Source organism: Myotis davidii, unplaced genomic scaffold (genome assembly GCF_000327345.1).
Source record: "Myotis davidii unplaced genomic scaffold, ASM32734v1 scaffold173, whole genome shotgun sequence".
Lineage (NCBI taxonomy): Eukaryota > Metazoa > Chordata > Mammalia > Chiroptera > Vespertilionidae > Myotis > Myotis davidii.
In genome coordinates this window covers 3,412,994-3,430,575 of record NW_006286303.1, presented here as the reverse complement: position 1 = coordinate 3,430,575, position 17,582 = coordinate 3,412,994, and the positions used below count along the sequence as shown (strand labels likewise).

General features: G+C 46.1%; 1 protein-coding gene across 1 annotated transcript in view; it reads right to left on the bottom strand.

The window, feature by feature from the left end:
* Window positions 1-17,582, bottom strand: part of USP46 (ubiquitin specific peptidase 46) — a 55,722-nt gene that overhangs the window by 27,600 nt on the left and 10,540 nt on the right. Inside the window, exons 2-3 of the mRNA XM_006757825.2 lie at window positions 5,395-5,475; window positions 830-1,043 (exon numbers count right to left, since the gene is read on the bottom strand). Coding sequence (XP_006757888.2) covers window positions 830-1,043; window positions 5,395-5,475 — 295 coding nt within the window. The remainder of the gene's footprint in view (window positions 1-829; window positions 1,044-5,394; window positions 5,476-17,582) is intronic.

The window sequence follows — 17,582 nt, the reverse complement described above, 5'->3', positions numbered from 1 at the left end:
GTGCAGCTGTGAGACTTCATTATCAATCATGCTCACAACGAGACGCAGGCGCGCTCTGCTGCCTTCTCAGATTACTTTTATTCTGGTGCATATAAGCTACAACACCTTTAAGAGGCAGCAATCAAATTAAATGAGACTTTATAAAACAAACATCTGATTAACTCTGCAAATCTGTTGGAGTAAGGCTGAAATCTAGGATAATCACAAGTTGCCATATCAAATATTTCTATAGTCATAAAAATTACCAATGCAAAACTTCTGGAATAACCTAGTCTCTACCACCACTTGCCCGCCCTGCCAAAATGACAGGAAAGGCAGAAAAAAAAATCAGGCGACAGCAGGACATTTTTATCATAGAAAGGTATCAATTTAATACCCTTTGTCTTAGGTAAATAAAAATGAGAGGTATTATTTTTAAATAGCAGAGGCCCTGATTAGGAAATATGCATTACTTTAATCACTTATAACAAGTCTATAAGATAGTACTATTTCATTCAATTATTGCATCAATCTATTTCTTCCAATCAGTGTCCTGCTTAGAAGGCTGTTTTGGGAAAATTTTCCTCTTACAATGATCGTACCTTCCAAATATGAAGCAAATAAAAAGACCATTCCAAAGTGAAATGGCAAATCTGAATTTTTAAAGCATATTTTTAATCTAGTTTTGTTTTATGTATACTGGGTAGGATATTTTCTTTAAAAAACTTTGAGTAATTGGCCATACTACTTCCCCCTGGGGGAAATGAAGGACTCATTCTGAGGATACATAGAGAACTGTCCATTCTCCTTATTTCAGACCTTGACACACACTCATCTGCACACTACTCACCATTCTCTTTTCTCAGCCTTGAAATGAACTTCTTTGGTGGGATCACGCCGACCTTCTTCTTCTGCGTGGCAATGCTGTGGAAAAGGTCTGCCAGGCACGTCAACAAGTTTTCCTTCTTTTTTTGCTGGGCCTTGTATGCCAGCACATTCTCACGGAACGGCCGGCAGAAGTACAAGGCCTGAAGCACAGAGTTACAGTAGCACGTGTTCCCGAACTGCCAAAGGACAACAGGTCTGGTTCAGATCACGGCCCGGGACACGCCACCTCTGGAAGGGGTCGGGAGAGGGAGAAGGCCCCCCTCCAGAAACCAACCAGCCTGGAGTCCCTGCATCAGAGTCCTGCTCACCATGTCAGAAAACGAGTAAACACCGGTGACCAGCTGACCAGCAGGGAATGAACACAGTCTGCATAGCCTAGTGCCTCTCTAGCCCATTACCATCTCTTAAAAGGTCAGAAGCTCTCTGCCTGGATAAAAAAAACCTCTAATGAGACCTTCTGGTGCTTAAAAAAACTCAACATAACACGGAGGCCCAGAAAGGCAGCTGGCTAAATAAGAGATACTACACCGCAGCACATCAAAACTCCTCTGACAGCAAAAAGAAAAACCCCAATCACAAAGAAACCCAGGAACTAGGAGCCACTTGCTCAGATGAAACAGCCTTAACTGAATGGGACTTATTTCAGTTTTTCTCTCTCAAGATGCTAGCAGCCTGCCCACTGGCTTTAGACCACATTTCCTCCCTTTCTCCAGGGCAACAGAAGCAAGGAGGTGCTTCCTTCAGTCATCCCACAGCCTCCTCCCTTGTAACTCCTAAATCACCCTCGCACTTGCTTCTGCCAAAATGGCGATACGATAGCCCTCAGCTCTTGGTCTCCTGCAGTCAGATCAGGGCCCCTGCAGGAGTATTTGGTGCCTCTCAAAACCCACAGACACTCAGATGATGATTAAAGAGGGAAAAAGTTGTCATCTCGCTGGCTTTGCTGACTGGAAAACCAACTCTATAAGAGCACAGCAAAGACGATCACTTTAGAATTTTCCTACACGTAAAATGAAAAGGGAAAAAACTAAGGAAATAACAAGATTAAAACCACTGATAGCAAAATGCTGTGTAAGACTGAAATAGAACATGAGCATCTTCTCAGGACTGGCTGTTGGCTTGCGTGCCGTTTACCCAGCAGCCAGACAGATGCTCACCATGCTTACCGTGACATTTCTACGTATGCTAAGATAGAACAGCTCCTATTTTTACATATTTTAATCTACTTGGACTCAATTATGTAATAGGAGGCAAACTTTTTTTTTTGTTAATCCTCACCAAAGGAAATTTTTTCCATTGCGTTTTAGAGAGAGTGGAAAGGAGTGGAGAGGGGGGATATGGGAAGGAGAGGGAGAGGGAGAGGGAGAAGGAGAGGGAGAGGGAGAGAGAGAATGAAATATCACCGTGGGAAAGACACACCAATCACCCCGACCGGGCCAGGGATGGAACCTACAAACCCAGGTAATGTGCCCTTAACCAGAATCAAACCTGCGACCCTCCAGTGCACAGGCCGATGCTCCAACCACTGAGTAACACCAGCCAGAGACAAACCTCTTTTTAAAGATAAGCTGGACTGCCCATGAATTACCTTTCAAAGTGAACATACAGCTATTAATGAATTTAGGTCTCACAATGCTCCCACAACCTAGGCCAGTGATGGCGAACCTTTTGAGCTCGGCGTGTCAGCATTTTGAAAAACCCTAACAACTCTGGTGCCGTGTCACATACAGAATTTTTTTGATATTTGCAACCATAGTAAAACAAAGATTTATATTTTTGATACTTATTTTATATATTTAAATGCCATTTAACAAAGAAAAATCAACCAAAAAAATGAGTTCGCGTGTCACTTCTGACACGCGTGTCAGAGGTTCGCCATCACTGACCGAGGCTGCCTTCTTTCTTCCCCATAGTCTGCACTTGTATTCTCCTTAGCCAGGGCAGAATTCCCACAACTTGGATATCTTCAGAGAGCATAAGCAGAGGCCTGTGCACAATGGCTAAACAATAAATTATATTAAAATGAGAAGTCAGCATTTCGTCAGCACAATGCCCTATATCCCCGTACTTCCACCTTCCATTCTTTTCTCTTTTACGCAATGTGTTGACTTTACCCAAATACCCTCCGTAACACTTGGTCTTGATCCAATGGACAACTCCTGGAGAAAAAGGAACTAACATTCACCAGGTGTCCACAATGTACTGCAGCCTCATGTCAAGGTCTTCAATGGGAGCTCTGACTGACCCTTCACTCTAAACCATTGATTTCCACTTTACAGATGGAGAAAGGAGGCTCAGAGAGGTCAAATGACTTGCCCAAGATCAGACAGCTAGCGAAAGGCATAGGCAGAGCTCAGACTTGGGCCTGTATTACTTTGAAGCCAATATCCATTCTATTATAATCGCAGGTAGCATTTCCTTACAGAGAATATTTCCAGCCTCCTCCGTGAAAATCACTGCCTATCCCACCTGAGTACTGACTGACCGTGCTCAGAGCAGTTGCTCCAGAAAATCGGGTGCTTGTGAATTAACACCTGGTGTCACTTACAGCTCCACCTCAGAAGGAAGCTCACGAGGGTGGTGGGTGATACTGCCTCACTACTTGGTCATAATCAGCTTTTCAAGGAAGCAGAGCCTGGCAAGTCGGGCCATAAACAAGGGCGCAGTGCTGAGCACAGATGAAACGAAGCCAAGGAATTCTGAGATAAACTGGTCCCCCACCGCCCGCCTGTGCTTCAGTTACCACCACCAAGTTATATTGTTAAACACTTACTGGTGATGAGTTGGAAACACTTTTAAAACTCCGATTGTGCCCTGACCGGTTTGGCTCAGTGGATAGAGCGTCGGCCTGCAGACTGAAGGGTCTCAGGTTCGATTCCGTTCGAGGGCATGTACCTTGGTTGCAGGCACATCCCCAGTGGGGAGTGTGCAGGAGGCAGCTGATCGATGTTTCTCTCTCATCGATGTTTCTCACTCTCTATTCCTCTCCCTTCCTCTCTGTAAGAAATCAATAAAAATATTAAAAAAAAAAAAACCTCCGAACTCCGATTGTACTGATGTATCTGAAACAGACTGCCTGAGGAGTCTATACATCCAGAGGACAAAGAGAGAGCATATGAAAGCAGATTTCGCCACAGAAGTTAATAAAATCTCCTCGCAAAGGTATGTGTACAGTGGAAATCCTTTAAAAGAGCGGTCGCCAACCGGTGGTCCACGGACCACTGGTGGTCCATGAGGTCCAAAAGGTTGGCGACCGCTGCTTTAAAATATGGGTGGGGTAAAATGAGAACCTGACACAATAATGCAGTAGTTAAACCAGTGGTTCTCAACCTTCCTAATGCCGCGACCCTTTAATACAGTTCCTCATGTTGTGGTGACCCCCCAACCATAAAATTATTTTTGTTGCTACTTCATAACTGTAATTTTGCTACTGTAAACAATATGTAATTATGTATGTGTTTTCCGATGGTCCTAGGTGAGTGACCCCTGTGAAAGGGTTGTTGGACCCCTACAGGGGTCGAGACCCACAGGTTGAGAACCACTGAGTAAAACCCTTCTTTCTGAGGTAACTCACATTTTCAAAATCTGGACTAAATTTCCCCCTCCCCAACATTTGCCACTTCTGGTAACTAAAGAGCATGAACAATTATCTAAAAATGTTTTATGAAAATGGCAGTGGAGCCCTAGCTAGTATGCTCAGTGGTTAGAGCGTCCGCCCTCAGACCAAAGGGTCTCGGGTTCAATTCCTGGTCAAGGGCAACCAACATACCTTGGTTGCAGATTCAATCCCTGGCCCCAATTGGGCATGAGCAGGAGGCAACTAATCTATGTGTCAATCCATGTGTCTCTCACATGGATGCTTTTCGCACTCGTGCGCGCGCACTCTCTCTCTCTCTCCCCCTCCCTCCGCCCTCCTTTTCACTCTCTAAAAAAAATATCCACACTCCTGGGGTGAGGATTTAAAAAAAAGAATCAGAGAAAGACAAGTATCACATGATCACACTCATATGTGGAATCTAAGTAACAAAATAAACTGATGAACAAAGCAGATCCAGAGAGTTCCAGAGACATGGACGCACAGAACAGAGTGCAGAATCTCAGAGGGAATTCAGGAGAGGGTGGGTGGGTGAGAGACAATCAACCAAAGGCCTTGTTTGCATATATGTATAACCCATGGACACAGACAATAGGGTGCTGAAGGCCTGGGGCGAGGGGCTGGGTTGTTTTCATTTAAAATCATTCTTTTCCCAAAAACTATACTTCAGTATAAAACAGGTATTTAAGAAGTCATTAGTATGTACACAGGTGGCTGTAAAAAATTACCCACAACTCATATTCTATTCCAAAGGTGAAAAGATTCAATGGGGGGAAAAGGGGACATATGTAATACTTTCAATAATAAAGAATTATTTTTAAAAACGAAAATGGCAGTGAAATTGCTTCAAGTATTTTAAAATATTTGATAAATAGTTTCAACAATGAAGATAAATTAAACGATGAAATGATAATACATTTTTAAATACTTACATTGACCAATCCGAAGTAGTGCTCATTGACGGGAAACTGCTCTGGGCCGATGTCTTTTTCCAGAGCAGAGGCATTGGTGCCCTGCAAGAGAAAACACCGAGAGCTCTGCTGCGTGTAAAAGAGACAAGACAGTAAAACGATGCTTGAGAGGCCACTTGAGACAAGCATCTCCCTGGCTGCCCTGGTGTTCGACGTTCATGCGGAAAGAAAAGGGGTCAGAAGCAAAGCAGCCGTAAATCCTCTCTTCGTCCACCTTAATCGTCCCTCAGATCTGTCCTTCCTGACTTCAACTGTCTTCTACTGAGAAAGGAGGCTCGAGACAAGCACATGAGCAAGCTGTCACCAGGAGCTTCTGAACAGCCCGGCTGGCGTGGCCCAGTGGTTGAGCGCCAACCCACGAAGCAGGAGAACACGGTTCAATTCCCGGTTAAGCACATGTCGGGGTTGTGGGCTTGACCCCCAGTGGAGGGCGTGCAGGAGACAGCCGAATGATGATTCTCTCTCATCATTGATATTTCTAGCTCTTCCCCTTGCTTCCTCTGAAATCAATAGACATTTTTTTAAAGGGCTGCTGAAGAGAACCTTCTAAGCTCAGATAGCGTCAGCCACTTTAATAATCTTTAGTGGTTAGAATCATGCCGTTGCTTTCAAAGTCAATGTCTTCATTCTGATAGATGGGTCACACACCTACAGATCGGGCACCATTCCAGGCTCTCCCAATGGAACAGTGGACAAAGTGGACTTGGGTGCCTGCTCTCATGGAGCTCATATTTCAGTGGATGAAGACAGAAAAAGCCAATACACTGGACAGAGGTGGTAAGTGCAGTGGAGAAAAACAAAGTAGGAAACGAGGGTAGGGGGCCAGGGAGGATGGGGTGAAGGGAGGCATAGTGGAGTGGGCGGTAGAAGGTGGACAGTTGCAGCTTTAAGTAGGGTGGTCAGGGAAGGCCTGACTGAGAAAGTGAAATGTCCAAGGAATATTGTGGATAAAGGAGGAGTACGATTTAAAAACTAACAATTCCCAAATGCATCAAATTGGTAAGCCACATGAACCCAACCAACTCTCCAACACAATGATAGTAACAGTTCCTGGAGCTCCTACCATGTGCCAGGGATTGCGCTGTTTATTCTCACAACAATCCTATAGGTACGACTATAATCCGCAATTAACAGATAGACCAGATAGCTCAGAAGGGTTAAAAACCTATCTGAGGACCACAGTGGCAGAGCTGAGACTTGAACCGGGAGTCAGACTTAAGAGCCCAAGAGCTTAACCATATGCTATGCAGTGCAATCCTATTGATAAACACCACCATTTACTGAACCCCACTAAGCGGCAGGGGGCACATATAAGAACATGTAATAAATAACTACAAAATGCAATAGGTATTTAATTTTAAGGCATACCTTTAACATTTATGTAAAACACTGTGTAATATGAAAACACGAGAATGCTCGTGATCCGCCCGCAATGTGTTAATACTCTCCCATGGGAGGGGGGCGGGGAGAAGGAAGGTGATGACGCACACTAAGGACAGTGACCAGGGACGGGGTTTAAGAGAAAAATCATGTCAAAACGTCTGCCCTTCTGGTGCCTGTGCTTACCAGCACTGTACAAACTCCTTCCTTCTCCTCTTCTTGGTTCACCCCCATTCACAGGCGTACCTCTGCACCCCCTTTCCTGCCAGCATCCTGGGTGGTCCCAATACCATGTGGAGGAGTCTCCCCACACCCTGCTCTCTCAGCCACTGGATGTCCTCTCCCCTGCTCTCTTCCACTCCACTCCACTTCAGCTCCCACTCCCAGACTGCCTGGATCTAGAGACCCCTAAAACCCACCAGCTCAGCTCCGCCTGCTGACTTCCTAAAGCCCTCCCCTCCCAGCTACACACGTTGCACCAGAACCTCTTACTCCTCCACGTTCTCACTCAGCTTAGGGTCCATGATCATGGTTTCAATTGCTCTTATAAACAGCCTTTACCTGAGCTTTGGCCACACCACCTGGCAAAAAAACCCACAAACAGTAAAAACCAAATTATCCACCTTGTCTAATGTACACCCAGGCGATGTACGATGCTAGGGGCAAAGTCACACAGCCCAGCTCACTGCATTCACTAGGACTCACCAAGGTCACGTGGCCCTCTACACGCCCCACATTCCAGCGACGTGTCTCTAGTGCAGTCTCCACTCCACAATGACAGTTTCCAATGGGCCTCAAGCCCCTGAGAACGCCAACATCCCCTCTGCCCTTCTCACTGGCCTCCCACTCAACAGAAAAAATTTTTTTTTAAACCAGCAGAGAACTCCCTTAATTTTGCCCTCCCAAACCTTCACACCTGTGTGCCTCCCCCGTTAATGATAGAGATCTCTCTTCTGTCCGAGACCAATCTCTTCTCTACTATTAAATCCTTCCTATCAGAATTGGACATACTTAAGTGTCTCTCCTATTAAAAATCCATACCTAGCACTCTCCCTCCCTGGAACACACCTGGACCTTTCCCTTCCCCCTCCATCTCCACCCCAACCCCAGGCAGGTTACCATTAGTTTGCACTCCCAAGCTCCAAGGGCCCTAAAAAATATAATAATAATAAAAAAATCCATACCTACTCTTCCACACATCTCCTCAGGTCCCACCCTCTTCCTCACCTCTCCTTCATAGCTAAGCTTCTTTCAACAACTATCTGTTCTGAAATATTGACAACTGAATCAGATGATTTCTAAGGTTTCAAATGATCCAATGATGAAGCAGGAAGGTCAGGGATGGAGGTAAAACTGTGTTGTTGAAGCTGAGTGGTAAGTAGGTGGGACTCAATATACTGTTCTGTTTATACTTTTACATATATGTGTATAGACCCGAGGTTGGCAAACTGCAGCTCGCGAGCCACATGCAGCTCTTTGGCTCCTTGAGTGTGGCTCTTCCTAAGCCTTAGGAGTACCCTAATTAAGTTAATAACAATGTACCTACCTATATAGTTTAAGTTAAAAAATTTGGCTCTCAAAAGAAATTTCAATCGTAGTACTGTTGATATTTGGCTCTGTGGACTAATGAGTTTGCCGGCCACTGGTATAGGCAGAATAATGGCCTCCCAAAGATGTCCATGTCCTAATCCCCAGAACTTGTGCAGATATGACCCTACACAGCAAAGGGAAATTTAGGGTGTAGATGGACTTCATTTGCTAATCAACTGACGTTGAAATAGGGGAGAAGTCCTGGTCATCAATGTCCTCACAAGCATCCTTAAAAGTGGGGGGACAGTAACAGAACAATAGATCAGAGTGGTGCAATGTGTGAAGGGCTCACTTCACCTTTGCTAATTTGAAGCTGGAGGAAGGGGGCCAGGAGCCTGCAGAAGCTCCACGGCAAGCAGGCAGTCCCAAGAACACGACCCTGCACCTCCTTCATGTCGCCAGGGAGACCCACTCAGATTTCTGACCTCCAGAACTGCGGGATAATAAATGTATACTGTCTAAGGGCTGAAGTTAATGGCTATTTGTTACAGCAGCAATAGGAAACTAATACTATATATTTGAAGTTGTCCATACTATCCTTTAAGACTTGTCTCTACCTCCTCACCTCCACATCTCCCTTCAAAACAGCCCCTTCTGGATTCTACCCCGACTCCACGCCTGATGAGCTCCAAGCAGTGTCGCTCCAGGGGGTGCCTTTAGCTGCTGGCTTTCTCCAAGCTGGTCCAAGGCCCTCCTCCCTCTCCCCAAGCCTCTCTGTGGGTCTAGGCATTAACCATCTCCATAGCTTCACTCAGCAGCCAAGTGCCAACCATTTCCAACTCCGTACCTCCATCCCAGAAACCTCCCTTCTAAGCTCATTCAGACTGGATGCATACTGGCATTTCCACTTGCTTGTCTCACAAGCAGTCAAAATCAATCTACCCAAAACTAGAGCTTGCACTTTTCCTTCCCCCCAATTCCAATCTTTTCTCGGTGTTTCTCCACTTAGTAAATGACAATGCCACCCTCCTCCTGGCTAGAAACCTTGGGGTCGTGCCCGACATCCCCCTCTGCACTCTGCACCCATCCATCACACTGTCTTATTGACTCACTCTCCTTAAATCTCCCAAGTCCACTCACTTCTTTTCACTCTCCAGCCACCAGCGAGGCCAGGCTACCAGCATCTCTCCTCTGAATTATAATAGCTTCCTAAGTGGCCTCCAACATCCACTTTACTCACCTCTAACCTCGCTGTCAACACAGCAGCAAAAGTGCTTTTTAAATACAAATCTGCCTTTCAATCCTCCAGTGACTTTCACCACGTCTCCTGCGTCTCTCTCGCTGGCCAGTCACTGCCTCCTACACTGGGCCTGTCACAATGGCCTTCGTTCTGTCCCTCAAACATCTCAAGTTCCCTCCCACCCATCACCTGAGGCTCTTTCCTGCTTCCTCAGTTGCCTGTACCTATCATCCTCTGAGAATTCTTCCCTGATCAATCCTAGATTAGGGTCACCTGTGACAGACTGACTCATGGCCCCTCAAAAACATCCACACCCTAACCCCTGGAACCTGTGACTATGTTACCTTTCATGGCAAAGGGGACTTTGCAGGTATGATCAATGTAAGGATCTAGAGATGGGGAGAATGTCCTGGATTATGTGGGTGGGCCCAGTGTTATCACAAGGTCCTTTTGAGAGGCAGGCAAGAGTATCAGTCAGTGGGGAGATGGGACATCTAAGGCAGACCTGGAGAGATCTGAAAATATTACACTGCTGGACCTGAAGATGGAGTGCGGGGCCATGAGCCAAGGAATGAAGGCAGCCTCTAGAAACTGGAAAAGACAAAGAAACACATTCTCTCCTGGAGCCTGGGGAAGGTGTGCAACCCTGCTGACCTCCAGAGCTAAGAAAACTAATATGTTTTATTTTAAGCTACAAGTTTGTGGTAATTTTTTACAGCAGCAATAGGAAACTAATACACGTGTGTACCACCACCCCCCAACACACACACACCCTATCTATTCCCCACTCGTAGCATCTTGCATATCTTCCTTATAGTATTTATTCCAACTGTTATTTATATAACTAGAGGCCCGATGCATGAAATTCGTGCAAGAGTAGGCCTTCCATCCCCCGGCTGCTGGCACCCGGACTTCCCTCTGGCACCCGGGCTTCCCTCGCAGCCCCAGCTTCGTCCTGAAGGTCGTATGGAAGGACATCCTGTCTAGTTAGCATATTATGCTTTTATTATTATAGATTATTTTTAAATATGTTTTTATTGATTTCAGAGAGGAAGGGAGAGAGAGAGAGAGAAATATCAATGATGAGAGAGAAACATTAATCAGCTGCCCTCCTGCACATCCCACACTGGGAATCAAGCCCACAACCCAGGCATGTGCCCTGACTGGGAATCGAACCGTGACCTCTTGGTTTATAGCTCAACACTCAACCACTGAGCCACGCTAGCAGGGCAACCACCTTTTTCTTTTCTCAACCGTTTGCATTTTTCTACTATGAGGATACATCATTATTTTTGCCATGAAAATTTTAATAAAAAGTTAGCAAACTAATATCCTACAGACCAGTTATCTAAGGCCCACAGCGAACACCTCAGAGCTGGACTGGCCTCTTCTTCTCTCTCCCCAGTATGAATTTGCCTTTGATTTCGGTCACTTGCTCTCTTGTCCTTTGTTTCTTGGCTGAGGCCTGGCTGCTGATATCCAGCCTGCCTACTTGTTCGGGGTGGCAGAGAGAATCAAGCAAAACAGGGATGATGTAAATTGTAAATTGTAAGATGCATTATAAATCCAAGAGCCTGGCCTTCCACTGCTAGCACCCAGCACCATGACACAAAAGGCAAATGAGAGGCATTGAAAATAACTGTTACATGACCAGATGCTGAACAAAACACCGTCCATGGCAGTAAATCACAGGGTCTGCCGATCTAAGTAACAGAGTTCTTATTTCCATCAATAAAAAACCTGGTAACCTTTGAAAAACAATGCACCACACTTTATTAAAAATAGAATCGGGGCTGGGACAAGTTCCAGCAAGAAGACGGCAATGCTGGCTCTTCAAAGCACTTCTGAAAGCAATTCTGCGACTGCCTGGGGGTGCTAAAAATCACAAACAAACAACAACAACTCGGGAAGGATGAATCATAAATGCATGGGGTGGGTACAGAAAGGCATTTCTTCCTAAAGCAATGTTTTTACCCTCACCCGAGGATATGTTTTTGTTGATTTTAGAAAGGGAGAGAGAGAGAAAGAGACAGAGAAACATCAATGTGAGAAACATTGATCGGTTGCCTCCTGTACAGGCCCGAATGGGGATCGAACTTGAAACCTAGGTTATCAAACCCGCAACCTTTTGGTGTACAGACGACACTCCAACCAACTGAGCCACCTGGCAGGATAAAGCAATTCTAAAAGCAATGTATGAGAAAAAGATGTTAGAATGTCTTCCTTGGGAGTGAAAAAGTGAGACAGAGGGAGGATATGATCAGGACAATGGCACTGCAAGTCTAGTAAAACCAAGGACAACACTGTCATCATATGGGGAGCCCAAACCAAACCCAGAGGCCAGGAGGGGTCCTTGAAGATCATTTCACAGATGAAAAAAAAAAAATCTGTGGTTGAGCATGGACTAATGAACCAGGAGGTCACTGTTTAATTCCTGGTCAGAGCATATATCTGGGTTGCGGGCTCAATCCTCAGTGTAAGGATATGCAGGAGGCGGCTGATCAATGATTCTCCTTCATCATTGATGTTTCTCTCCCAGCCTTCTGGTAACAAAAGTTCACTCCTGCGGCCTTACAGAGAAAGTAAAGCAAAGATGAACTGATGCAGGCCACGAACTCAGGATGAGTCAGAAGCCACTGGCCTGAATTCAGGACAGTTACGGAGGAATTACGAACACTGGTTTCCCAGATGTAATTAGCAATAATAATAATAGATAATCCATAAACAGCATTTACTGTGTCCAGCCACTGCTCTAAGACTTGATGTGTGTTTTATTCATAGGATTCAGAATCATCCTATGAGGTGGATGCCATTCTTTTCCTCACTATAAAGATAATAAAACTGAGACACGAGGAGGGCACGTAACTCTAAGTTCACACAGCTCTCAGGCAGTAGGAGTGGGTTTGCACTCACACAGTGCCTCCAGCGTGTGTGCTCCCAACCACTCCACCACGGACTTCCAAGGAGGCGGGACCGGAGCCACAGAACTGCAGGATGGAAGAACTGATGAACTCAAAGGACTCACAACTTTACAGGTGACCCCCTACCACTGAGGCATGCCTCAAAACACTCTAGAATGGGGAACACACATGTCCTTTTCTGTACAATCTCCTCAGAATACTGCGACCTGGTGAAAGGAATCGTAAAACTGAGGTTGGATGTCAGGAGAAACACAAGGAAAAAACAGGAAAACGAATTTCTTTTTCAAAATAGTTTCAAGAACTACAGATCTTTGTCTAGCGAGCCAGATAGAAAAAGAGAATAACATACTGTTTAAAAAACCAGAAAGAGAAAACAGCATCAAGCAGACATGAGCTCTAAAAAGTAAATCATTTTATACCTAACTAGAGGCCCGGTGCACGAAATCGTGCATGGGTAGGATCCACAGGCCTGGCCGGTGATCAGGGCCGATCTATGGGGCAACTGGCAGGGTGATTGGGGACTCCTGCCTACACCCGCCTTGACCAGCCTGGCACTGCCCGCTCACCGGTCCTGCCCACTGCCACTGCCGCTGGCTGCCTTCCTCTGCGGGGCAATGGAGGTGAGGGGAGGGGGGAGGGGGGGCGCTCACACTGCCTTGGCTGGTCTGGGGCCCGCAGGCCACACCTGCACTGAGTGTCTGCCCCCTGGTGGTCAGTGCGCATCATAGCGACTGGTCATTCAGCCAGTCATTCTGCAGTTTCGTCGATTTGCATATTATTATATAGCAGGGGTCCTCAAACTTTTTAAACAGGGGGCCAGTTCGTCCTTCAGACCGTTGGAGGGCCGGACTATAGTTTAAAAAAAACTATGAACAAATTCCTATGCACACTGCACATATCTTATTTTGAAGTAAAAAAACAAAACAGGAACAAATACAATATTTGTATTTGCATGTGGCCCGCGGGCCATAGTTTGAGGACCCCTGTTATACAGGAATAACGAACATGCAATCTTGCTGCCCTAACTTCTGACATGTGTAAATTATGATAAAAAACAATGGGCAGAGAGAAAAGGAGCCTATCATCAGTATGCTGAACAAAATGTGTTAATATATTAACACAGCTCATCTCAGTGCTGGGATTATGGGGGGGGGGGGGTAGAGAACTGGCATGAATTATCTATCGGGGAAAAAATTACCACTGTTTTCATTTGTTTGTTTGGTTAGTTTGGTTTGTTGTCTGTGTGTGGTTTTTTTCAATCCTCATCTGAGAATGTTTTTTTACTGATTGCAGAAAGAGGAAGGGAGAGAGAGAGAGAGAGAGAAACATCAATCCATTGCTCCCCAGGGGGGGGGGGGTAGAGAACTGGCATGAATTATCTATCGGGGAAAAAATTACCACTGTTTTCATTTGTTTGTTTGGTTAGTTTGGTTTGTTGTCTGTGTGTGGTTTTTTTTAATCCTCATCTGAGAATGTTTTTTTACTGATTGCAGAAAGAGGAAGGGAGAGAGAGAGAGGGAGAGAAACATCAATCCATTGCTCCCCGTACCCACCCTAACCGGGGATCGAACCCACAACCTTTTGGTGTACAAGACAACACTCCAACTGAGCCACCTGGCCAGAGGACCATTGTGTTTTTATCCAAAGAAAGCTGTAAAATACCTATTGTGTCTCTAAAAGACAGAAATGCAGGTTGCAATTCTGAGCCTCTTGGCTCAGACCTAATGCGGCTGCCGGGAGCCGGTCCATCCTTGCTGTTTCAAGGGACTTGGCATATATGGCATACTGTTCTTAATATGTTTGCTTACCTTCTTGGCACTATGTGTTTTAACCAAGGTCACCTCTCTGAGAAAGGTTGTTTCCCCAGGTAGGGATTTTCCCCTGAAGTTAGGGAGGGAATAGAACCTCTTAACTAAGTGCCTACATAATCTTTACTTAGGATAATCTCCTTCAGTTACTTCCTTGTAGCTTAACAGAACAATAGAGTAGTGACTTTGGAATGGAGATAACAAACACCCTAACCTTTGGAATAGAATGGATAGTATTAAAATCTGCTGGTATAAATACAGATGTAACAGGAGAATAAAGACAGAACCTGGCTGGAGAACCTGGCTAGAACCTAGCTAGAGAACCTGGCTAGGTTGCTGATCAACTGAGTGCTGTCTCTGTGTCATTCCTTCTTCACTGACTCCGTCCACACCTTTGGAGACCCCTGGACCTGCTGGGGTTGGACCCCAGCATCTGGAGCCCAAACAGGGACCCCTTAGGTAAGCCCCCCACACACACACTCTGGATGGATAGGACTCCACCACAGGAAGAGGGTGGATAGTCTTCGCCTACTCCATCCACACCTTTGGGGACCCCTGGACCTGCTGGGACTGGACCCCAGCATGCAGCCAGTTCTCTGGCCCTTCACAGGGCTCCCCCTCCCCTCTCCTCCTCCTGCTCTGCCTCATCATCATTTGGCTTCAATGTCACTTCTTCAAAGCTATCTTCCCTGACCCTTCCCTCTCACAGAATCCTATGGGTAGCTTCATAGTACTTAATCATCATTTGTAACCCCATACTTATTTGTGATTATTCAACATCTGTCTTCCTGTTGGGCCATGGGTTGGCAGATGAGTCTATGGGACAAATCTGGCCCACCAACTGTTTCTGTAAATAAAGATTTATTGGAACACGGCCACTATCATTCATTTACTTATTGTAGCCACTTTCACAATACAATAGCAGAAGTGAGTGTTTACGGCTCACAAAGCCTAAAATATGTACCATCTAGCCATTTAGCAAAAGCTAGCCAACCCTACACTAGAGCAAAGCTTGGTGAGGGCAGGGATTCCCTCTGACTGGCTTGCCAGGGCCTAGCAGACGACCTGGCATGTGAAAGGCATTTAATAAGTCTGGTAATGAAGAAACCTGGGAAGTGGGAACGGTAGGTAGTATGTGCTCCTGGTTCAAGAGACCCCCACATCTATATGTTCATTTAATCTCGTGCACTAACCCAAGGTCGATTACACTTCCTATCCCCATTCTACTCATGAACTGGAGGGAGCCTGCCAAGGCTCATTCTGGCCATAAAGGCCGGGCCAGGTCTCCATGCTCGGCCATTCTGTTCCAGAGCCTGAGCTCCTGACCACGGCCAGGCAAGATGATCTTCTCATTCATATTTTTAGTAATTCCTCAGCTGCAGATGTAGCGACTGGGCAGAGAGCCAGCTGTTTCTCAGCATGTCCTCCTGGGCCGCCGGCAGGCACACGTTAGCCAACCACCAGGCGCGCCACCCTCGGAGTGGCTATGAATGTCCTCCTGCTTAGGCTGCAGACACGTCGCCCAGGCCCACTCTCCCTCCTGTAAATCACCAACAGGGACTCACTAGCCCCATCTCACAGGTGAGAGAAAGAAGGTTAACAGAGGTGAAGTAACTCGCCAAGGTCAAGTGTCAGTATGAAGCAGAGGTCAGTTGTGAGCCCGCAATCTTAATACCATTACACTACAACCCACTTCCAGCTTCCACCGAGCTCATCGCCTCCCCTTCCTTTTCGGGCTTCCACAGGAGCCAGGCATCCACAAGAAGGCGGTTAACGAGCCTTTCCATTCTGCGCCATGATAGCATGTCATTTCCATGCCATCTAGATAGTGGGTGGGGAGAAATAACTCTGCAAAGGACCTCGACATGACTTCATTAAATGATCATAACACAGAAGCAAAAACATCTGTTAATGAAGACAGATGACCCTGGGACACAGAGTGATCCCAAGTCACGAGGAAGGGACAGCACAGAGCAGCTGGACTGTGGCTTGTAAAACAACTCTCCGCGTGTCTAGAGGCAGTGTAACCCAGTTCCCATGCAAAGATCAAATTTCAACTCAAAAGCAGGACCAACGGCCCTGGGTCTATCTCTGTCTTGCAGCTAAAGGTGGAGGAGGGAAAAATAGTGACGGCCGCTCACCGCACTCGGTGAGCTACAACAAGAACCTCATTCCCAATCCCATGTTCTGCGAAGGCACCGTGAGACCGCCTTGATGACAGGTCTCGTAAGCACCTATGTTACCCTCCCCATCACTTCCCGGAGAAGCAGCATGGGTGGCATGGGATCCTGGCAAAGCCCCAAGTCAGAGGCCCACTCTGCCAAGCTGACTAATGGGGTATGCCGAGCATTCCCTCCTCAACCCTCTCTCTCCTCAACCCTCTCTCTCTAGGTCAAGCTCAAGGTCTTCATCGCAAAAAACCAGGACATCAGTGTCCACGCCTCACGGATGGGAGAACTGTCCGAAGGTGCTTATGGGACAGCCCTCCCCTTGGGAGCCAAGCCCTCTGCACCATCAGGGATCTTTTACTCCAATGTAATGAAAACATCCTGTCATGTACTGATTGCAAAATACAAAACATAAAATTCTGCGCTCTCTGCTCCCATCCCCAAGCGGGGTGGCAACGAGGGAAAAGAGATGGAGCAAGTTCTGCAGAGCAGTCTCACTCCGTTACCACTCCACCGTGAGCTACAGCTACGTTCGGAAACTGAAAACATGTATAATGAATGAGTAATTTTGTATCTGTTGAGATTAGTAATAAAAAATTGGGGCTTGTGTTTTATGTATTGTTGGGGTTTTTATTCCACTTCGCTCATAATGCTTTTTTATTGTAGTTTACAGAAATATCAGTATACAACAGATTGAAAATAAAAATAAAACGGGTCCTTCCCTACAGACTTGGAAAATAATTGCCAACAGCAAAGCAGTTAAATGAAATTGAGCTTGTTTCTTACACGTGTGAATAAGCTGTTCAAACTCACTCCTAGGAAGAGAAACACAAACTAAAAAATACACGAAGACACCATTTCCCCCTGCCTGGCAAAGACCAAAAGGGTCCTGGAGAGCTGGCTGCTTGGCAAGGCTGTGGGCAACAAGTCCCACATACGGCGGAGGGAGGGCAATGGGCACAGCCCACCAGTTACAAATGGAAAGCCATGTCTAGGAAGTCAGCTGACAGGCATCCCCCCACATCCATTAAATGAGGTATGGACAAAGTTGTTCCCTGCAGCCTTGTTTGTAAAAAACCAAGGACTGGAAAACCATGGTGCC